Below are 24,057 nucleotides of genomic sequence, written 5' to 3'. Positions count from 1 at the left end.
ATCTCAAATATATTTTCATTATAAAATAGGGATTCTACAATCAAGGTTCAGATATAATAAAATGCTCTGAGGAATCATGACGGACGATATCGACAAATCCTTAAAATGAAGTGCAGGACATTTTGAATTTTGATTCACACGACGGTGCCTCAGAACAGAGATTTGAGATCTGTAAAATAAACTTTGTTGTTTTTTATCCGTGTGGGACAGAAAAATGAAGTAGTGCAGAACCCATTCTTTTGAAACACATTGGGAGTAAATCAAAGAATTATAAGACCTCCAAAACCTGCTTACTGTATGTCTTACCCAGTCAGAAAGCTTCCTTTTGGTCCAAGCAGAGTTACATTGTGCCGTAGTAAATTGAATCGTTTTCGACATACTTTTGACACTGCAAAAGAACATTCACGAAAGCACAGCGAATATCAAAGGCCACAAAATCGCCTGATTTGTCATCCTCCGGCGAAGGTTCGGTTGCGTTTCAGCGTGTAAGACTATAGTTTTCACAAACATGGGCTATAGAAATATATACTGTAGAAGTCGATATTTTGCAGTGCTGCATTAGTGTACATACATATACATACAGTACATTCCCAAGCTAGGTAGATTACTGCAAGAGACACCACACCATTTTGTGCTACGACATGGGATCATGGCTGTCCTCAATAAAACGTCTGCCCAGAAGAGATTTGTCTGAAGCCTGAGGTATGCATAATATGCCCAGGTAACAATCATACTGTTACAATCATATATTTTCATTCTATATACACGTTAATAGTCGTCTTACGTACAGACCATCCGCTCCTTTGGGGAGAACGAAAAGAGCTAAACAAGCGCACACATGTACAAGGTGCTCATATCATGGTCACGGATGGAGGTTTGATTGTTCAGAATATAGACAACACGCATCTAGCTAGTAAGTGCACAACAGCTCAAAATATGCGTTCTGAATATGTTGGGCAGTTCTCTCTCATTGCACCCTTTTAATTTATTGGCACTCAAATCCAACAACATCCCATTATAAAATGTTTTAAAATGAGGGTATCTTAGTGTTCAGCAGTTCAGGATGCAAAACAAAACGATGACAGGGTGAACTACATTGAATTCAAACAAATGAAGTCCCCGTTTGTGTTGAAACTGCTTACCTAAACTGATACCAACCAGGCAAACAGAACCAGTAAATAACCCTGTAAAGGAGGATTTTCCTTTTATCGATAAACATTCTTTATCATCATGCTCTGAGTCAAGTTTATAAAATACTACTCTGCTTTATATAAAAAATTAAACTGGCTAAAGTGACAGGACTCCTAATATACATCCACTGAGTATTTATATTCATGTGTTGTTCGAGGAGGAAAACAAATCTACAAAAGAAACAAATTCAATGAAAATGTACAGAACGCACAGTACTCATACCGTACAACAACACTTTGGACAAGGTAACTTATACAAACATATGCAACCATACCAAGTTAGATAAACAAGCTTTTTTTGTTGACGAGGAATTGCGAAACGAATCCCAGATGCTACATCTCTATCGCTACCTGACATGCTAACAAGACGAGAGTGCAGAATTAGCGTTGCAAAGGGAGGGAAGAACGTTTCCCATCAAGTTTCTTTCCAAAATGTACAGTACATCGCCATCAACAACTGACGCAACTCTCGCACCCGGACCTGGGAGAACAAGACATTACAAGAAAAATACTTGACTATTTCGGCGCTAACCTAGACGGCACAACAGTAAAGTTCTCTCGTTTGTGTTTAAGCAACAACGTTTCACGACGTAACAGGCATGACAAGTTTTTCGAACGCTTGTGAAGGAAAATCCAGTAGAGATGTACAGTCTTTCAAGCCACTTCCAATAAACATGAGGATGTCATTGTGATTTATAATACATAATTTTTAACTACCAGACAACTTTAGTATTCTGTACTGCATATTTTTGTATTCATATACACAAACACACATGTAAATATATTTAGATTTTATATTTACCAACAATTAATGGAATTATATATAAACATTTATATATATTTTTCTAAAATATATGCATGTGTTTATAAAACAACATTAATATGCACAATTTGCAATAATATGCACATTAATAAACAACTTTTATTATGAATGCGATTCATCGCAATGAATCGTTAGACAGCCCTAAAATCAAGCATCCCATACCATTTTGGGGACCATTAAAGATTATTTTTGTACAATCCTGAGCATCCTTACTCTCGTCCACTACACATCCACACAAATCTAGCCGCATCACAACTGCTTAAAAGTGGAATGTAACTACTATCAATATCAAGGAAACATGTAGGCTTTTGCTTCATGCAGACAAGCATTACAACACTTCCAAATATCACTTTTTCACTGTGATTGTTGCCGTAAATTCTAAGTTTAAACATTATTACAACATAAGATTAGCTATTAATGAAGACGCCATTCATAGTGATCAGTCTGCGGGAGTTCGACGTTGAACGCTGAACCGCTAAATGTTTCTACGAACATCTAATCAGTTTCTTACACTAGCATGCGCTTTCCCAACGTCATAATGCCCTGACTTGAATTTAAGGCTCTTCCTGCCAACAGAAACAGAGCATCTCGAAAACTTACTGTGACATTTATCTCCCTAAAGGGACAAGAGAAAAAAGCTTTGGCCTATTGACGCGGTCTCCATCCAAAGTTTTTATACTGTACGTCATTCCATTTTTCAACAGTGCAGGGTGGAGAGCCAATATCAACAAAATCTGTCAACTTCCTGGTCACAGTGAACGCGTTCAAACTATCTAGAGATACGCAAGGCTTCAGGCTGAACTTGTCTCAATCGCATCGAATAAATGGCTGGCACAGTCGCACCATCATAAATAAAAGTATTTTTCAATACCACAGTCATGGGTATACATGGTCAAGGACCACTGTGTGACCGTGAATAAAGTCACCTGCTTCCTGATTGGTTCAAGACAATCCGCTGCCACTGAGGAGCTAAATCTAGCTTAATATCTGAGAGAATCTTCTGATATTTGGAAACTAAATCTATTGGTCTCTAAAGCATTACAAAGCCGATACGTGCTCGAAAAATAAACAGCACGGTTTGATGATTTTAAGCTTATACAGTACAACATAGACTCGTCTCAAAGTGTGCGTACTTTGCCCAAAAACAAAACCTTGTCATCATACTTATGTTTGGTTTCAAACGGAATCATACAGGTGACTTTACAGGAGTAAACGATGACAGGATTTTCATTTCGGGGTGAACTGCCCCCTGAAAGGACAAAAGAAATGAAGAAACACAGAGATAAAGCATGAACGCACACGTTTCATTAATTGTCGTATCGCTCTCATCTCTGTCAGATGAGTCTGGCCTCTCCCTCCATCTCAGGTGGCAGCTCACACACACCAGTAAAGTTCAGGTCCTTCCCTCCCTGACTCCCCGCTTGAGACCCACTGTCACCAGGTGATGGGTTGCTGTGTGACAGTGTGTCAGGTGATGATCGGTGTCCCGTCCCAGCCCGTCTCTCCTTAAGGTAGCCCTCGAGACGTTTGAGAATCTGTTTGGGGTTCTTCTTGGCAACAAGCTCCACTTCTGCACATTCCAAAGCAGACAGAGACAGGGTCCATCTGTTACCATACCGACCAGTGTGGTTTCTTTTTTTTAAATAAGAGACATTACGTAGTCATATTCTTAACAGAGTATTTCAAGTTGCAAATAGGGGGATATAGAAATGATCATGACATTAACACCTACAGTATTACAAAACTTGCCCAGCATGATGTTTGGAAGCCAGCCAATCGTAACAATTTACATATTTTTTTTAAATTTAAATGCATTGTGATATAGGAAACTATATCATCTGCAGATACAATGTACATTCTCAAAATGAAATAAGTATGATCCAATCATTATGTTACCTTTAAGTACATGGCCAGAGTCAGAGATGGTGTTCTGCTGGCTCTTCCACAGCTGGTAGAGGTGCAGGAACGTCGCAACATAAAAATCATTTAGCACAGCCACGACCTGTTGCCTTCGATTACACTCCCTGGATAACATCAAAAAGCAACAATTTTTTTTTTTTTACAAATTATGCTACAGCACATACCTGTTTTTGAGGTTTTTGAAACATCGTAGACAAACACGTCCAAATAATTACAAAAACATAAATATTGCACAAACAAACCATCAAAAATGTTGTGTATATGGTTTGTAATTTAAAAAGACAAGCGTGTACATAAAAACCAAACTATTCTGACTTACTTAGACAGTACCTCCTCCCGGAGAGCATGCAGGGCAATTCTTGTCATGTTGATTGACATCACACAGAATGGAAAATTCTGTTTAAATAAAAAGGACGATTTTTCCGTGCAGTTAAGAAATGTCAGGTTTTCAGCGTATGAAGGCATGGTAAGGGTGTGTCCAGAGAGTATACAGTCCTGCTCACCGTTACTGGCACCCCCTCATTTTTTGCATAACCTCTACAATATCTTCAGAAATAAATAGAAATGTACCACATTTATTTCATCAGGATCTTTTAATTGGAGATCCAAAGTAATTTAACAAAGAAAATTGTTTTTTCAACTTACAAATTGTAATTTCAAAGAAGAAACAGGAAATAAAGCATGTGCAGCAATAATGGCACCACTCTTTTTATATTTAGTTGCACACCCGTTGGCAGTGATGACAGCCTCCAAACGTTTCTTGTAGCCATGTATAAGCTTCTTGCACTACTCAGCTGGTAATTTCTCCCACTCTTTCTTTGCAAATTGTTCAAGCTCTAGAACGTTTGCAAGTTTCTTTTTTCCCCAACGGCAGATTTCAGCTCATACCAAAGATTTTCAATCGGATTGAGATCAGGACTCATTGCAGGCCATTTTAAAACAGTAAAAATTTTCCTTTTCAGCCTGCGTGCTTTTGGATATGTGCTTTGGGTCATTGTCTTGCTGGATGACCCATGATCTTCAATTCAAACCAAGTTTTCCTACACTGGGTAGGACATTTCGCTCAAAAATCTTTTGATAATTCTCTGATTTCATGATTCCTGTGATACGGTCAAGGCCCCCAGTACCAGTTGCAGCAAAGCAGCCCCACAGCATAATGGATCCTCCATCATGCTTTACTGTTGGTAGGGTGTTCTTTTCCTTGTAGGCTTCATTGCACTGTCTGTAAACAAACTGTTGGTGTGCATTGCCAAAAAGCTATATTTTTGTCTCATCTGTCCACAGAATATTTTCCCAGAAGGATTGTGGTTTGTCCAGGTAATTTTTGGCAAAGATTAGTCATTCCTTTTAATGTCTTTTCCTCAGCAATGGTGTCTTCCTTGAACTTCGCCCATGAAGCCCTGTTCTGTTTAGTGTGCGGCATATGGTACTTGTTGAAACCATGACCCCAGACTGTTCCAGGTTGGCCTTCAGGTCTTTGGATGTTTGAAGTGGTGTTTTTTCCACCAGTCGCACCTACCTTCGAAGACTTCTGTCATAAATGTTTCTCTTCCCACGTCCAGGGAGGTTCTTGACAGTTCCATGCTTGGCAAACTTCTAAATAACATTACGCACTTTTGAAACAGGGATACCAAGGTCTTTGGAGATGGCCTAATACCCTTTGGAGGTCTTGTGTTTGGCAAATTATCGCACTTCTGATGTCCTCAGACAGCTCCTTTGTCTTCACCAGTGTGGTCAAAGGAACAGTGGAATACCAGACGGATTTTTAAAATACGGAAGTCATCATTCTTTGGGTCATTCATATCACATGGGCACAGACAATTTATCACAAGTGATTCTTATTTGTGATTTACCACAGGTGAGTCAGAATGTGTTTCCATACTGATTTACAGCAAAGGGTACCAGTGACACAGCAAGCTTTAAGTTTTTCTATTTTTCCTCTCATTGTTTATTGTTTTAAATTGTTGTTTATCATTTGCTCTTTTGTATTATTCCACATTTTGTACTTAAACTTCATGGGTGCCAAAAATAGTGAGCAGGACTGTTTCTGAATATTACCTGCACTGGATGCTGAGAAAGTTTGTAGATGTCTCTAGCAAGTGGTAGTATCTCTGGGTCCATGACAAAGTAGAGAGCGTGCATCAGACCCAGAAAACCAGTTCCCCTTAGATCTGTGCTGGGGTCTGTACCTTTATATACAACACACACATAAAGGAAAGCTTCACTATTGTAAATATCCGGACAGGGCTGGATTGTCACTACATCTTACACTTGCTGATTATATGCATGTGTTCTAATGTCTTACAAACTTGACCAGTGATTCCCATTCATTAATTAGACTATGGCGGCCCGCCATATCATTGTGTTGTCTGTTTCACATATTGATTTATTCGTAGCGGCCTACCACACTATCAACAATGGCCACCATGAATAGATTTTTTCCCGATTCCCATTTTAAATTGAATGTTTAAAACAGCTTAATTCTTCGTAGAGTTGCGAGCGCTCAGCACCTCTCTCTCCCTTATGTTGCGTGCAGCATCTCAACACCATCTCGACAGCGCCTCTCTCTCTTACCCCATTAACACAGAACTCTGATCCCAGAAAATTGCCAAAAAATTGCCAGAGTGCCTTCTGTGTGAACGCAAACGCATCCCGGACTGATCCGAAAAGTGATTCCGGAAAGGGGACCTAGTAATATTAACGGGATAAGACCCGGAAAGCGCCCTGTGTGAACAAAAGGCAGAAACAATGCCGTAAAAGCAGTGTCTTGATGAAACACATCTATAATAAATCGTAAATAATTTGGCTCTGAACAATATATAGTTAAGCGAGTCATTTTTGTTTGTTAGTAAATCGAAAACTTAAAATAGGCCTACTATTCGTCTTTAGCTAAATCATGGATGAATGTAAGAGTCCTAATCACCAAAATTAAGATCAGGTGCGAGAATAGCCTCGTCTGCTTCTAAACGCAGTTTAAACTTGAAATTACTTTAATCAAAACTATTAGCACAAAAATACGTAGTGCTTCAATAAACTTGATTGCTTGTCAACCTTTAAAACACGGCTGTGTGCACCTGCCATACTCGTGATGTGCTACGGACAAGCCGGCAAGTTTCTGTGCAGACACTGTTAACAGACTAACTCCAAACTTTCACCCGAACATTTATTATGTTTTTTTTTAATGTTTTTTATAACATTATGTTCAATGTGCTTTAGGCCCTCTTAACGGGTTTTTCATTCGATCTGTTTGAGCTTATTTCGAAAATTATTACAAAATCTAAATGGTTAAAAAACTTTTCTCAAACATTTTGTAAAAGAAATGATAAACTTATTTTTAAACTCACATTTTTGTACATCATTTTACTGAAATATGAAATTTTATATTTAGCTTAAATTTAATCTCATTGGGCTTTTCCGTATCTTGCATTCTTGAGACTCATTCCTCTTTCTTGTTCTGCATTTACCAATAAAAAATATGAATAAATAAGTTTGTTTTAGAATTGACGTCTTTGTCATTTGCAAAAGGAAACAATATATGCTACAGAATAATAACCAAAAAATGAACAATTATTTAGGCCTTTATTTGGCACTAAATAAAGGAAGGCAGTAATAATCCGCTATTTAGCCACCTAAAAACACTGCAAGGAAATATCTTTCAGCGTGATCAACCCTATTTTCGAGAGCCAAAAAATGCCTATATCACAACATTGCAGTAATATATTATGTTCCGTGTCTTTATGGGATCTTAGCGGAATGTGTGTGAACGGATGCACGCACAGATTCTAGAAAATCACTTGCAGTGTGAATGAACAAAATCATCCCGGGACAAATTCCTGGACACATTTTCAGTGTATTTCCAAGATCTCTGTGTGAAAAGTGCCTCTTTCAATATGCATTCCACAGTGCATTTGCCTTTCCACATAAATGTCAACAGTCACAGATGTTATAGACAGAGAAGACGGCTGATCGAGTTTATCATGACTTAACGAAAGGTTTGCAGAGTTTCCCACACTACCTTTCTCTATGTGAGGAGTGAGTGTGTTTGCGCGAGCTCTCGTCTCCCTATGGTGTGGTGTGCGGGCATGTAGTTGTAACTCTGTGTAACAGCAACAGTGTATTCTCTCGTATTTCTGAAATGGCGTCGAATTGTCTGCGCCTTACACAATCTACAATAAAACTATCACTCGCATTTAAACACAGTCACAGCACATTGATGAGAAGAGCAATGGCAGTAAAGGCTGTGCACTGAATGAAACAAAGAAGTAGGGAAATATAGCCAAAATCACCTCTTCATTGTAAATGTATGGTGATTTTGTTAGAGGATGTTGCGTTTATGAATCAAGATTTTAGCAGAAAGTATTTGCTGGTTGACACAAGATGTTATTTGGATGTGTTATTTAGTCTTATGTCTGACAACAGAAGAGTTAATATGTAAAAATAGCATTCAGTTTTGTTAAAATACAATATAATGTGATCAGAAAGTAGAAGCGAAACAGATTATATGTGCCAAAAGTAGACCAAACGCAAACACGACGTGATGACGTCACATATATGCTAATACGTGTGTGACATCATCAGCGCCAGTTTATCAAAATCCTGTGGGAAACACTGTTAACCATTTAGTTTAAATGATGTATTGTGCCTAGCTACTATATGAAATTTGCTAAAGTACATTAGTCAACAAAGTACACTTATGCATTCAGAGAGCATGTGAATTCAAGTTTTTATTCAAAAAATTGTCAAAGAAGCATTATCCTATAGCAAAAGTAAATAAGAATGGAGTTAAATAAGAATATAAGATAAGAAATAAGATTTTTTTGCAAATTAAATTATTGTAGGTTTCTTACTAAGAACACATAATGCAGGTGATGTCTCAGAAACAGTACCTTGAAAGCCCACATTCTCCCAGTGTGGTCCATATCGAGGGCAGTCTGCTCGGGTGCCAGTCAGTTTCCTGTAGATGGTCTGGAGTACACGCATGTGAACTGACTGTCCATTATCCAGAGAACCTGCCAAATCATAAAAACAAAGAAAGGTAGATGTTGATTCTGATTATCCCCCACCAGATTTGTCAATTGATTTGGTGTAAATATTCACTGCACTCACACTGTGCGATAGCAAACACTAGGTCTCTCTCCTCTACTAGGTCTTTGTGTAGCCGAGGAGGACCGAACAGGAAGTGGGTGATTGCAGCCAAACCAGTCCTGCGAATGGTGGGCTGAATATTTTTCTGATACAGAGTGGAGAGAAACAGAATATTACAGTATCACGCACACAGCCAATGATGAGATACTCTTGCTTGTATGTTTGTATATATGCGGCTTAAACTCACAAGCAGGTCTCCAAGATCAGTGGTCTGAAAATGCTGCAGGGCCTCATTGAATGAGATCAGTGGAGAGGGGGTGAGATCTTCGGTGAGAACTACAAAAAAACGATAAATACACATAATTATTATTACCTCTTGATTATTTTTTTTTAATCAAGAGGTATATTTTACAACATCATGAGCCATTTCCCATAAACACGTGTCTAGGGCACAAACTGAATTGTCAACAATCAAGTACATACACATAGTCAATATCACACTTGACAAATACCTTTTTATATCCAGCCCTGTATAACATTCATTGAATTGAGTATACAGTGTGATAAATAAAGTGTAGGCTCTAGGCCATTCTCTTTGAAAACATTACCTGGAGTATGCAAACCGTATTTATTTCCGCACGAGTCTATACATAGTTGTAATGCAGTAAAACCATTTCCATTTTTTGGCTTCACAAGAGATCTCAATACTCCAGATTGTATTTGACAGCCATCGCGTTTCGTAATGTATCTATTTCAGCCGGGGAGGTGATGCCATCTCTCCAGGGTAGGGGCGTATGCTTAGTCACGGTGACGTAATGTGCTCAGTTCCAGGCAGACAGGATGTTGTTCCCATGGTGACAACGTAATTGGTCTCACCTGGTTGGATGCTCTCCAGGGCATCCCACTCCTCTTGTGCTCGCTCCACCTCCGAGCTCACCTCTAGACATACAAAATCACACAGGGACACATATAAAGTTTGGTGTTGAAATACAGAGATGTGTGTAGGGAGAGTTTAAGTGTCTTTACCTTCAGTTTTTGTGTGATGGCCACCTGCTGCCAGTGACTGTAGGAGTCCATTCTGTTTGAGCGCTGAAATCTACACAACCACAAGATCTAAGCATTACCTTTTCTATTCAAGCTTTTCACTGCACTCAAATTAAACTTGTAATAGATTTTCACAAGTGAGAGTCTCACCGGGACTGTTTTAAGATATGGGCTGCCATTCAAGTTGCCATTCCCTTTAATGCCAATACCTGGAGTCAATCCATTCAGAATCTATTGAAATACACAGAACACAACCGTGACGAATGTATAATGTGAGCTGGTTTCATCTCACAAATTTTTAGCATTGGGCTCTCACCGTTGTGCCTTTGGAGTGTCCATTGGTGAGGTCTTCTGTCTGTTTACATCCTTGCGGAAAACCATTCAAGCCCTAAAACAAGACAGAAAAGGGTTGTCAAATTATAAATCTGTATGTGGTACACATATGTTCTTGGAAAAGAAGATACTTGTAAAAATGTGAGTCAGAACATATCCGTAATAGGACTTGGAAGCATATGCTTGACAATTTGTTATTTCATTTAAATTCAGTTGCGTGTTAGTGTACAAGAACATATTATGTCAGCCAAAATGTCAAATAAAAACAGTTAATGGGGCTAGATGCACAAGATGGAACCGGTGAGCTTTTGCAAAGGCAGGGTCGGCAGACTGACTTCCTGTCGTATAGATGATTTCAATGTGACAATATAAACATAAACGTGGACTGCCCTTAACTTCTGGTACACATTCACAAACAATGAGTGTCTGTAGATTATTCTGATAACAAGCATATGATACCATACTTGGCTAAACTTGCCTCTCCAATATGTTGAATTTAGACTGCAATACCAACCTCAACCGCTAGATGTCAATGTCCCATACGGTTCCTTTGAATGCGACCAAACTACAGGACCCATTCAACAAACTGATTATTAAATCAAGTGAACATACAACAAAATTAAACAAATTGTTTATTTAATACAATTATTATAAAATAAAATACACCCATATTTGTCATTCAAAAATCCTCCTTTTCCCACACAGTGTTATACGACCAGAAATAAGTCTGCCGACACCCTGGTATTCCAAAATCTCTCCATCGTCATCTTGTGCATCTAGCGAATTTGAGATCTTTAAAAATGCTGCATTCCTCTATTTTTTTTTACAGACATAATGCTTACCTCTGTATGTACTGCGACTGCAATAATCCCTTCCATGACATGAGTCCACTGTCTCGCCGACCCCCTACTGTCCACCCATCCTGTGGACTATGCCAATTATAAACAGCCAATGGGCACACATGGTTCTGCAGCTTTTTACCCAACAGCCACAAACACTATAAAGGTGCTACAGGTGCCTGTTAAGACTGAAAGAGCACGAGAGCTTTTTGTAGCAGTGCAATGTTTAAATGCGCAGCTCCTTGAGAATCAGAGAGTGGCTGGTAGAAACCGAATTGGGCTGAGGAGCAGAAGCACAATTATGTTGAATAGTAACATTCACGGCTTGGTTTGTAGTGGGATAGTTCTGTGCGTAAGTGAATCTTGACGGCGTTGTTGCAGATTAATTTAACAATTCCAACAGGTCTGGACAGTAAGCTGCGTCACATCGATGGATGAGTGATAGGCTCAGTTTGGCTGTGCCAGGTTCACCTATGAGAATGGACAGTATGCATTTATGTAATGATAGGGGACCATATTGAACCTATATTTTAAGTTAGTTTGAGATTTTATTATAGAGGTATGCTAGTAAAAACTGGATAAAAAGGGTTAACAGTGATATTTTCACAAACCTTCCTGTGGTCTTCTGTTGATGTGTACAGCAAAACCAAAATAAGTCTCTGTAGAGGATACAGTACGTAAGTAACATAATACACTATTGGAATAAGACAAAAATAGTCATAAATACTTAAAAATGTCTAAGTAATGCTTAAATCTGTGTATGCACAAACATGATGACATGCACTCTCCATCTTTCACATAACGATTTGAACAAAGATGCAAAGAGAAGCTGCATCCGAAAGAGGTGACGTCATCCGACCAGGACCACATCTCTATGAAATCGAAATAGATGGAGGGCAACAACGCGAACAACGATTGCCCCCTCTCAAATAAGCCTATCAATGCTCACAGTCATTGTGCAACACACGAATTGTGCAGGCAGGACTTACACGGCGTAAAAAATGAACCCGTTCATTGACAAGGAGCGAAAGGATGAGAGGTGACGTCATCCCTATCATGACTCCCAAAACCTGAAGCAACTAACGTTCAACATTACAATATAAAATCAACGCCGGGAAACCGAAAAACAAAAGGTATTGAACGGTAACTAACGATATGTCAATAATCCTTGACATCAGATGTCATGCATCAGCTTCAAATGTTGCATCCCAACGAACGAATGAGGGCATCCAGCGAACTGTCAAAGCATCAAAGGACCTTTACCAAAGACACATTACATGGAAACATAACTGTAACTAAGATTATTGTATACACATTTATTAAACAGGCCATAAAAACATTGAACTGTCAAAGTGAAGAGCTTTCTAACTGCTCATAATGAAAAAGACCAACAAAAACGACTCAATTTACTCACGTAATAACAGTTATTACCGACACAGATAACGGTCCATTTTAGCCGTCTTCACGATCTCCACATTGGCTTTCAAGTTACATAAACAACAGGAAACGAATACATTTGGCACAGCACTCAGGAGCTCCCGTTGATTAAGTTTTTTTTTACAGATATTTCGCATTGACTGTCACAGTCACAGTCAGTCAGTCAGTGACTGGGGAAGCAGCTCGAGCTCAACTGCCTCAGTCTTTTTATGGACTCGCACTTCTAGCTTAGCTAACTTGCCTATATTTAGACTTTTTAAGAATACATTCACGGAAATGTGCAAACGACATGGCGCTGACATCCCGATCTGAAATGGACACAACAACGTTGTTGCTGGAATGACATGAATAAAATGTTAGTTGTAATCTTTACCTCAGTTTCTCTCCCTCCAATCTCGGTTTCCCTTCCCCCTTTCCTCAGATACTGAAGACCGCGATGGATTGTGGGAGATGTGGTTCTTTTACTGTAACTAGACTTCCGGCACTGTGGGAGAGCATACAAGTACATATTTTCACATTCATAATAAATAATCTAAAACTATTTTAAATAATATTTAAATAATTGTATAATGATCGTATTCAAATAAAATTCAAAAAATTTTACACTCATCACATATGCATTATCCATGACACCATATTATTAAACTACAAAAAAATACTTTTTCATTTGGCAAGCCACATTTTTATTTGAATTCATTAAATACAAGCAGAAACGGTAAATCGGAAAATATGAATTCCGGGCTATAGAGAGGGGAGACCAGCCGGCCTTTGGCCATGACTCCCATGTTGACCTCATTTCCTGCTTTGTGCCATGTTTGCTCTCATGGGTCTGCAAGGAGCCGAGAAGTTCCTAAAACACATGCGAATGAGCAAACACCTTCTTGCTTTGGCAAACCCAGGATAATCCACTCCAGACATGGAGAAAGTTTTATGAACTTCAATATATTACCGTCCAAGGAGTCGCACTCCCTTCCTAAGGCAGTTGAACATTTGGAGACGCTAATGTTTCAGCTGATATAAAATATTGTTTATGAAACTGGCTGAATGACCTGCCAAAATATGTTGATGAAGCTATTTCCTGTATATCCTCATTCAATCTGCAAATTGAAGCTATGGTCTTGTGCTGCTTGTGTTACATTGGAAGAAAACCAAGAAAAAAAAGACTCGCTCTCCAGTTTATCATTTGAATAGTTTTAATGAATATTCATTAAGCAGACATCCTGTTCCAGGGTGATGCGATAATATTAATTTAAAATAAATACTTCTCTTTTTACAAACAATAATGAAATAGGAACTATAAGCTCAAGAATAATATTTCATGGAGGGGTGTATTACAGGAAAAATGCAGAAGTATGGCTGAGTTTGAGGAAGCATCAGCCACAAATTTGAGTTGACAGTGGAACTAGTTCATTACTTCATAAATCTAAACTCATACTAAACTCCATTGCAATGACCCAGTAACCCCTGCCATCCCTTGCTGATTTATCACAATTTTGTGCAACAAATATCCACTGATAACAGAACAACACTGTTATTTCTTACAATGCATTGATGTGGACCTAACAAAGAGCAGCATATTTTGTTAGACCATTGAACTAATTTATAAGAAAATGGGAAAGAATATTGCAGTGAGGCTGACCCTGTAAAGTTTTGTGCAGAAATGAAAAGTGTAATCTGTGATAAGAATGGTTTTGATAGTTTGGCCATTATTATGGCTTCAGGTGTATCAGCTTGGATGTTAGCAAGCTATGGGTGCTTGCGGACCTCCACCGGGTGCCATTCTGTGTCTGAGGTGGTTAGCGAAATCCACTTGGGTCTGAGAAAGTACCCGGTTGATGATGGTCTTTGGGATCCAACCCTGAGGATGACGGCACAGAGACGGATATTAGAAATGAGCTCAAGCATATTCTGAAATGTACAGTATTGGTCCTTATCTTTATTGATGTCTGTATTGGTTGTCATTGAATATTAGTTACAGTTATGTTGACTTACCTTCAGATCTAAACTGAGCAACCAGGTAAACTTTGTTTTATTGGGATCATCTGCGCTCGGTCGCATCACAATGCAGGTGGGTCCATTCTCAGCCCTGTGGGAGGAAAGATGAAAACTCTATTTTCTGTTTTTGAATTTTCCTATATCAAACGAAATGTCATATTTTAATTTCACTTACCGTACAAATCCTCTCTGCTTAGGCATTCCAGTATGGTGAGTGGACATCCCGGCTAGGAAGCACGTAGAGCCCCTCCGCTTAGCACAACGGACACTTACAAAGTCTCTAGGGCCCACCACGTTCCCAGGTGTTTCGGCGGAAACCTCATGCGTGATCATAGTGTCAGCACCTATTTTCTGCAGGATCTATAGAAGCGAGAAACCAAATCACATGTAACATCATGATGGGTAAGATGTGATATCGTGTGCATGTGATTCTAACAAAATTTCCACTCACCTTGACTTGTTTGACGTTTGGGTTCCACTCCCCCATTTGTTCCATGTTATCCACAAGCTCTTCATAAAGATCATCGGTTTGCTGATCTAGCAGCACTTCTAGCTTGAAAACCTTTCCTACGTCTGGTAATACTTTACTCATCACTTTATCTCCATTGGCCTGCAAGAGGAAAACCAACTAATCTTTCACAAACTGATATATTTAATCACAAAATCTGTGGAACACAAAAGAAGATCGTTTGAGGAATGTCTATGAAGTCAAGTCGCCGGGTTACCAATGTTCTTTAAAATATCTTTTGTGTTGAGGAGAGAAAAGAAAGTCATACAGCTTTAGAATTTTGAACTTGGACTTGAAGGTGAGTAAATGATCATTAAAAATGTTATTTTTGAATGAGCAATCACTTTAAAGTGGAAGCCTTACGTTCTCTATCTCTGTTTGCCAGCCGTCCTGGTCAGCGAGGATGCTAATGGACTTCTGCAGAGCTTCTTGTCCCTGCTGCACGTAACACTGCTCTGCCTCACTGTACGTCTCCTCTACAATGCGGCTGCCTGTGTGAGGAAACACAGATATATACATGTAAACCAGTGTAATCTAATAACAAACACAAACTTGACAAAAGGTGTTATGCGGCTGATAGGGTTTTCTGAGTTTTTCTGGTTTTGCTCGGTGGTTGTTGCAATGCAAAAAGAAAAAAAAAATTGGGCACAAGCTCATGGGGTGATTTATGTACAAGAAAATATCTTCCTTTTCTGTGAACTTTGAGCAATGCGATTTCATAAATTGAAAAAAATAACTTTTACTTAATAAAATCCTTGTGACAATTTGCAAGAAAAGTTTTTACTTTTTTAATTAGTTTTACTTACCTTACCTTTTAATAGTGATGGCTGGTTCGTGAACAAATTCTTATTTTGAGCCGGTTCTTTTCAGTGACCAAATTGGAATGAACCGTTCTAAACAGTTCGCGTCTCCACTAAGCACTTTATCAGAAATTACTTGAATTACTCATTTTCTGGCGTGTCAGACAGTCGAAATAAAACATTTTATTATTCAGCTAGTCACAGAACTGAACAGAAGTGGGTACTAATGAGCACGAGCAGCTGATACGGAGATTCAGCTTTACTAGCATTAGCACAGTCACTGCTCAATAAACGAAATTACACTCTTCGTGACTATTGTGCCTCACTCAGCCTAGGCACTGCTCTTCTGAATAACGGTAACAACTTAAAAACCCAAACTTAAAAATAATACCAAAACTCTTCAAAATTTCAAAGATAAATCAACAAAAAACACGAAAAAGTCTTTTTACAGAAAAACACTTAAAATGACAGTTAATCTTGAAAATGTATGTCATAATGCAGTCAGATAAAAGGCATGCTGGGAACTACAGATCAACTGCCAAGGTAGTTATTTCTACAAAAATGATTTATGTAGTCTCAACACAAAATAAATAAGTCAACTTAATTTGACCAATTTAAATGAGTTTGACACAATAAAATTGAGTTGGATTTACTTAATAATTTATTCAATGAAAATTTTAACAACCAAAATTAGTAGATTTTATTCCCAAGATTTTTTACGTTATTTTAACTAGATTTTTTGGAACATAATTATATTAAGTATATTTTAATAATTTCTTTTCATAAAATCTACTAAGAGACATAATACGTTTTTTCTGTGTAGATTTTGTTTATGCCCAAACAGCTATACTACTAACTAACTAAAATTAAAGAGGTGAAATTCCATCAGACCTCCACTTTAATATTAATTCATATGAATTACGACACATATATTGAACAGCTGTTTCATCGGTAATTGGAATTTTGCATTGCATTGTGTTGTGCTGTAAGATTGACAGAAAATTATTTGATGATGTCCTGGCAGAAATTTACCAGTATATTTTCTGTTTTATTTCTTTTCTGTTTTTTTACATAAAAGCCCAACTACACATTTTTTGTGACTGGTAACATATACATTTTTCAATTGACTCAGTTGAGGTTTCATTATTTTATCACATGTCTTTTCAACAGGCATTTGTGAAATTTACAAAATTGTGATACTATTTTAGTCAATAGAAAAAAAAAAGAATTCGAAAGTACTTGCATAAACATTTTGACAGTGAAAAGAGCCCATATAAGAGCCCAGTCTCTTTACTGTTCTGATCCTTCAGACCCATTCTTTGATATAAATCTATGGGATTTTTGTTTGCATTATAAAGTTCACTACTAAAACTTAGAGATTCCAAAAATTCTGAATTATAAGTACTGTAATAGACTGTACAATAATTAGAATAATAATAACTATAGAATAATTATCATAAATTCAGTTGAGGAGGCTTTAGTGCCGTATATACAGTATAGCCGGTTATGGTTAAAGTGTGAAAGTTGTCTTACTTAGCAGGGAGCTCCTTCTTCGGATATGCTTGATCCAAGCACTTGGACCCGGACCAGAAAGCTTGTTCAGCTCGTGGTGGATTGCAATCATTGCATTCTTCCTCAAACCTGGGTGTGAAAAGAGAAAATATATGAAACTAGACATATTATTAAAGCTCCTGCTTTTATACTACATTGAATGTAAAGTGTGGAATCCTGAAAAAGCGTCTTACCTGTCATGTTCCTCATGTGCCTGTAGGAAATGCCAGCACACAGTTTGAACGTCGCAGGCAACATTATAAAACGTTTCTCAAAGAATTAATGACTACGCTTGAAATATGAGCACAATGAAGTACAAGTGGATTCTGAGGAGCAGCTGGTTGTTTCTGCCCCTTTATAGCTCCAGTTGTACAAGGCCAGGGACTCGTCACCTCGCAGATAAAACCGCACCATCAGTCAACGCACGGTGGCGACCCTGTGTGTCAAGGATGTGCCGCGAACACGACGGTCTATCTGTTTTTACTGTAAACACGCTGTCACAGATAACGGCCAGTGCCTGAAGACTACCCGCACAGAACATTGGATGGCTCACTTTAGCCGTTTCACTTCGTGTTTCCAATCGCAACCGTCTGTAAAGTACAACCGAACATATCTTTGGAAGTATTTTGGGATATAACTGACCGGAAATAGTGAACATCTCAAGCTCTCTTGGGTGAGGTCATGCTTACAATGTCACAGATCACCATAAATCTAGCCAATATGAAACTGTGTCAGTCACAAAGAATGTCAATATTACAAATGCTACTTTTATTTCTCCATTTTTGCAACAAGAATCCATTTAATGACTAAAAAACGCAGGGCCGGATTCTGCCAAATCCGGCGGAGGATCTCATCGCAAAGCTGTGCAAAGCAAACCCATATTAATCCTATATCAAACCAATACTTCATCAATGACAACACAGCATCTGTCTATTACAGAGGCCTTGGTTTCAGCGTCAGTGGAAACTTTCTTAGTCATGTGAAAATATTGGTTTAAATATTCTTGGGTTTCAGTCTGACGTAAAGTCAGATTGTTCAAGAACGCTTCAGCCAAATCACGAGGGGGAAAGTGGATTTCTGGCTGACATTACCTTAACCCACAACCCCAGTGTCCCTCAGAATAATTTATAGTTTTGGCCTTAACCTCTATCACCACATCAAATCACATCCACAGAAGTGGCTCCAGAATAGTGGAATAAAGTTGTAACAGGTGTCAAACCAAATGCATTCAGTTTTATCTTTTTGTGTATCATCAAAAAGTGAACATCTAATAATTGTTTACTATAATGAATGATGCTATAAATATGTTATAAATACAATATAATATGTTTAATTCACGATAAAAGCAGGTCACTTGTTTCTCTATGTATTTCAAACGGTCAAAACGTCTATTAAAGGTTAATCATGATGATTTTTTGCTAAAACCGATATATAGTGTTATAAACAAACTATATTTAATCCTGAATACAAGCATGCTACAATTCATCTGTCTCTGTATTACCAGAAGGTTAACATCTATTAATTGTTTTTATTAGAATGAACATTATATGTGCTCAAATTTGTTATAAAAACATTTTTTAATACACTATACTTAATCCAGAATACAAGCATGCAATGTCACAATTGTTTATTAAAATCAATAATAGCGTATAAACATGTTATAAATATTTTGTAGATATATTATTTTCAATCAAAATACAAGTGTGTCACATTTCATTTCAGATTTATGATGAAAGCTACGCTATAAATATTTTATAAATTCACTATATTAAATAAAAATATAAGCATGTTACATTTAATCTTTCTGTGTATTACCAAAGATTTAATATTTATCGTTTACTACGATGAACACTATTCTTTTAATATTTTACAAATACATAGATTTAATCCAAAATACAAGCAGGTCACTATGTATCTGTCTGTCTTTTAACTGTTTATTAGGATGAACACTATATCTGCTTTAAAATACAATATATTTAATATAGAATAAAAGTATACTATGTCACACTCTCTTTTTCTGTTTATTTTTTAAAGGTTGTATTATCAGAATGCTAACATGTATTAATTGTTTATTGTAATGAACACTATATTCTATAAATTTGTAATTCATATGCTATAATTCTGTTATAATGCTATATTCTGATTCTGATAAATACGTTTATACTCAACTCAACTCAACTTTATTTATAGAGCGCTTTTTACAATTTTCATTGTTACAAAGCAGCTGTACATGAGACACATTAAATACAAGTATGAATTCTAAAGCAGCCCCCCCGGCCAGGCAGATAGTGCAAAATAATATGCAAACGGTGGTGAGGAACCCAAAACTCCCATCGAGAAAAAAAAACCTTATAAATGTATTTATTTTATGAATGATTTAATTTACCATGCTCATTTTATCTTTCGGTGTATTTAAAAATGGCTAACATCTAGTAATGATCCATTACGATGAATGCTATGCAATAAATACTCGGATTTTTGGATATAATCCAAAAAACAAATGCATGTCAAATTTGGTCGTATTGTGCATTTAAAAAGGTATTAAAGATATATAAAATATGATGAATGCTATATGCTTTAAACATGCTAAAAAGAACTACACAGTTATGTTCAGGCCAGCACAGGTTTTATTCAGAAGGATTTTGTCAGGTTTGGCTTCGCATGCAATCAGCGTAGTACAACACTTCTCTTTAAAATGTGTGTGAGCGTGTGCATGTGTATTTGTGCCTGTTTACATTGTGTAAATGACCGGAGTGACACAAAGTGCAAACTGTATCATGGGCACTAACCTGGACTAGACTACTAAAAAGGAGGCACTTCATTGGGTTTTTTTTCAGAATGTACATAAAACTCTCTTCAAAACAAAAAAAGTGAATCCAATAGGAGTTATGTCCTTAGTTTCAAATGCATCCCTTCCCTGAGCCAGAAATGTCAGCTTGAACTCTCTAAAAAAAATACCACTTCCCTTTTAGTTTGGTCATTGTTTTAAAGGCAAGTTCCCTTTTATGCAGCAATAATGTCTGTCACCGCAAGGTAAGATGTCACATTGTTGTACGGAGAACATACAGGAAGTACAGAAGCAATGCATTGACTCTCAGTCTAAGAAAAGATTCACTCCTTTTCTAAACTTCACAGCTGTGTTACATTTCCTGTAGGTGCATGAAAAGGAAGACCCTTTACTTTTACCATAAACCAACTGAAATGCAGACAACAATGTTAGTTTACTGCACTACAACTCCTGAACTATAAAGGACGCCATGAAGGATCGAAGTACGTTGACAAACCTTTAAAATGGTGAACTTTTCCTTTATGTTACAACAGTGCTGTTTAACGATTAATCGCAATCACATCCAGAATAAAGGTTTGTGTTTACATAGTAAATGTCTGTGTACTGTGCATATTTATTTTGAATTATTAAACAAATAGACATACTTGTGTATGCGCATATAAATACAAAATAAATATGCAGAGTACACATACAAATATTATGTAAACACAAACTTTAATTCTGGATGTGATTAATCGCTATTAATCGTTTAACAGGCCTTCATCATAAAACAACACACTTCTTCATGATATAAAGCAATAAACAATTACTGAACATTTATGCACCGTATATAAATAATATGCAGTTTCACCTCCAATTGCGAAAGCATCACGTGTTGAAGTTTGTCACAACTGATCCACTGGAGTAAGGATCTCTCTCCAACCAGATACAACAAAAAAGAGGAATATTCCCTGTAATAGTACATCAAAATACTTCCAAACATAAAAAAGTTGGCCACACTTTTTCTTTAAATAGGGGTTCCATCAGCTGAAACTGTCCACTGATCATAACAATAAAACCAAAATGTGGGATAAAGTCAACAGCATGATAATCCTATGCACAGACATCTTCAACCTCCACAGAGCAGCTTTTCACAAAGAAACCGTCATCCAGACTCACTGGTCCCATTTAATCAACGTTAGGTTTTCCAGACAATGTGCAGTGCAAATCATGTATAATAATGTTATGCAGTGCAATATCCAGTTTTTACACACATTACCAATGTAAAGGAGATGTGTGAACAGCGGTATCATATTGATATGGTTTCTCACTTGAAACCCTTCTTAGGAAGTCATTTAATGGCATAACTGCACACTTATGGTAAACATGTCAACGCATGACTGTAAATTACATGGCACCATACAGTATGTACTTGTAAAACAAGGTATTTGTCTTATAGATGTAATAATGAGGCACGTGAGAATTCACATGTTGGAATGGTAGAGTAAATGCAAAGCTTATGAAGTTGAACATAAATTGTTGAGACGTTAATATAATGACACAGCTAACTTTCCTTCTGAGTTTCCCTATTGTACGTTACTGATCAAACTACACATTCTTAAAGAAATTCATGACAAATTCAAAATTCTCTATGGATGGGAAGTAAATGTATTTTAATGGCTTTGTAAACTGAATTTTTTATTATGGCTACACCGGTGAAGTTGTAGTTTTAAAATACTACTTTAAAAAGAAAGTTTATGTGTAAGAAAATTCCTGTGTGTCTGGTTTATTGCATGTGTGTTTCTAGTTCAGATTCAGTATGGTAGTGAGGTACAGATGCTCTTTATCTTAATGAGATTAATAAATCATTCTGTTATCATTTATTCACCCTCATGTTTTTCAAAATCTGTATATGACTCTTTCTTCTGTGAAACACAAAAGAAGATATTTTAAGAAATGTCTCAGTGGTTCAGTGTCCATACAATGGAAGTCAATGGAGGCCAATGTTGTTTGTTAGCAACGTTCTTCAAAATGTCTTTTTTGTTTTCTGCAGACATTAAAAAAGTCATACAGGTTTGAAACGTGGGGGTGAATAAATAAATATCATTTTTAAATAAATTATCCTCTTTTTTTTGGAAAACAAGCACTGTCTTCTTAAAGTGATAGTTCACCCAAAAATGTCATTGTTTACTCGCCCTCAAACCTGTGTGACTTTCTTTCTTCTGCAGAATGCAAAAAATAACCCATTCACTTCTGTTGTATGGACAAAAAAACAATCCAAGTGAATGCATGCCGGTTAACAAAATTCTTCAGAATATCTTTTTTGTGTTCTGTGGAAGAAAGAAAGTCATTAAGTGTTTTGAAAGAGAGTGAGTAAATGATGACAGAATTTTTATTTTTTGGTGAACTACCACTTTAAACATGAGAGGTTTGTGTATCTTTGCAGTTTGTAGATGGACGAAAGAGGACGTTTTTCAGCATTAACAATAGCATGCACATGACATGGGGGATATAAGATGCAAACGCTTAAGTGATCTCAGATTCTCCTTGTGCTTTTAGGCCTCATTCACTGCAACAAAATATGGTAAGAGTTACTCAAACACGTGTCATACTGTGACAAGCTCAATCTTTGGCCCGAGAGTATTCAAGGCAACGTACATTTTGGTGCGCAGATGGAGAAAAAGGAGGCAGAGGGAGGTGAAGAGTAAGTGTTTGCGAGCGTGTATGTAGTCTCTTAAGTTCACTGTATTCCGTCCAAAAAACTAAATTTAAAAACCCCCTTCCCGTTCCCTGTGGAGGCCTTTCTTTGTCGATAAAATCCCCTGAATAATACAAGTTAATATTCTGTCATTGTCAGTGGCTCTTTACTGGTCCAGCAATCCTGAGGGAGCGTGAGTAGAGTAAAAGTTCTCCTTTCGGATAAATAGAGGTTTTTCATCTCTGAACAAGAGTTTGTTTCGCTCCTGCCCTCTCGGCAGAAGGTAAGCGTGGGTCCAGGCAGTGACCCTTCTATGGAGAACAGCCTTTAAAGGGCAGGAGGAGTTTTCTTCATTTCCTTCCGTCTTCTTTATCGCTCACGCATTTTTGTTCCCTGTAGTCCAGCAGCTGTCTGTCCACTAGGGGGCAGAGTTTGACATGGAGTCAACAGAGAGGACGCTGGAAGACAAGACCCGGCTGTGAGCGATGGTCACCTCTGGATGCTAGAAGAGACAAACAGAGACAGAAGAAATAATTTAGTCATGCACGTTTAATGATAAGATTTTGAGAAATGACTGCAAAAACTATTATAAAGGTAACGTGTGTTATTTTGGTGCAACATGCACCGTCAAATTGAAATAGTTAAAATAATGACAAACCGTTTTCAAATAGGTTGTTTAAAGACTTTTATTGTTTGGACAAACAGACTTACTCTGCTTGTTCAAACTAAGGAACAGTAAGGTTTATATTGGTAATGCTATATATCTCTCATTGTATTTACACTTTTTTTCAAAGAAATCAACCTATAAATTGCTAATAGACAGCTCTGCATATATAACAGACATAGATGAAAGCAAGTTTATTTTAGTTTGATAAAATGAAAACTTTGTAATCTACTAAAATATTGGGCTAAAAATTATTGGGAAAAACCTAAACTTGCTGCCTCAGAAATATACAAATACTAAACTAATATTTATAAACAAAAACTAAAATCTAACAAAAACTTAAATAAACTGAATTTATATAGCAACATAAAAAAGTAAACAATTAACAAAATGATAACATTAT

General features: G+C 37.2%; 3 protein-coding genes across 5 annotated transcripts in view; all 3 read right to left on the bottom strand.

Moving 5' to 3' along the window:
- Positions 1-1,964: 1,964 nt before the first annotated feature.
- Positions 1,965-13,122, bottom strand: elmod3 (ELMO/CED-12 domain containing 3). Of its 2 annotated transcripts, none has more exons than XM_056773418.1 (14): positions 13,045-13,122; positions 11,846-11,893; positions 11,238-11,705; positions 10,379-10,450; positions 10,213-10,293; positions 10,045-10,114; positions 9,895-9,957; positions 9,266-9,354; positions 9,040-9,163; positions 8,820-8,942; positions 5,992-6,122; positions 4,253-4,329; positions 3,910-4,037; positions 1,965-3,583 (listed from the first exon to the last, which is right to left on the bottom strand). In XM_056773418.1, exons 3-14 carry the CDS (start codon positions 11,271-11,273, stop codon positions 3,348-3,350), a joined length of 1,230 nt encoding a protein of 409 aa, XP_056629396.1. In that variant the 5' UTR covers positions 11,274-11,705; positions 11,846-11,893; positions 13,045-13,122; the 3' UTR covers positions 1,965-3,347. The 2 variants fall into 2 exon arrangements, with proteins under 2 accessions (XP_056629396.1, XP_056629397.1); XM_056773419.1 differs by lacking the exon at positions 13,045-13,122 and adding an exon at positions 12,649-13,023.
- Positions 13,123-13,846: 724 nt separating this feature from the next.
- star (steroidogenic acute regulatory protein) lies at positions 13,847-17,858 on the bottom strand. The gene is made up of 7 exons (XM_056730102.1): positions 17,720-17,858; positions 17,508-17,615; positions 15,538-15,665; positions 15,118-15,276; positions 14,842-15,026; positions 14,664-14,757; positions 13,847-14,529 (listed from the first exon to the last, which is right to left on the bottom strand). The coding sequence occupies exons 1-7, from the start codon at positions 17,781-17,783 to the stop codon at positions 14,410-14,412; spliced, it is 858 nt and encodes a 285-aa protein (XP_056586080.1). The 5' UTR covers positions 17,784-17,858; the 3' UTR covers positions 13,847-14,409.
- A 1,834-nt stretch (positions 17,859-19,692) lies between these two features.
- Positions 19,693-24,057, bottom strand: part of grk5l (G protein-coupled receptor kinase 5 like) — a 47,016-nt gene continuing 42,651 nt past the window's right edge. For both annotated transcript variants that reach the window (XM_056772410.1, XM_056772409.1), the window contains exon 16: positions 19,693-23,492. Coding sequence is in view for 1 of the 2 variants with exons in the window: in XM_056772409.1 (XP_056628387.1) it covers positions 23,409-23,492 (84 nt within the window). In the remaining variant the exon portion in view is untranslated. The remainder of the gene's footprint in view (positions 23,493-24,057) is intronic.

The sequence above is a fragment of the Triplophysa dalaica genome, chromosome 18 (genome assembly GCF_015846415.1).
Source record: "Triplophysa dalaica isolate WHDGS20190420 chromosome 18, ASM1584641v1, whole genome shotgun sequence".
Taxonomy (NCBI): domain Eukaryota; kingdom Metazoa; phylum Chordata; class Actinopteri; order Cypriniformes; family Nemacheilidae; genus Triplophysa; species Triplophysa dalaica.
This window is presented reverse-complemented; position numbering and strand designations above follow the sequence as displayed.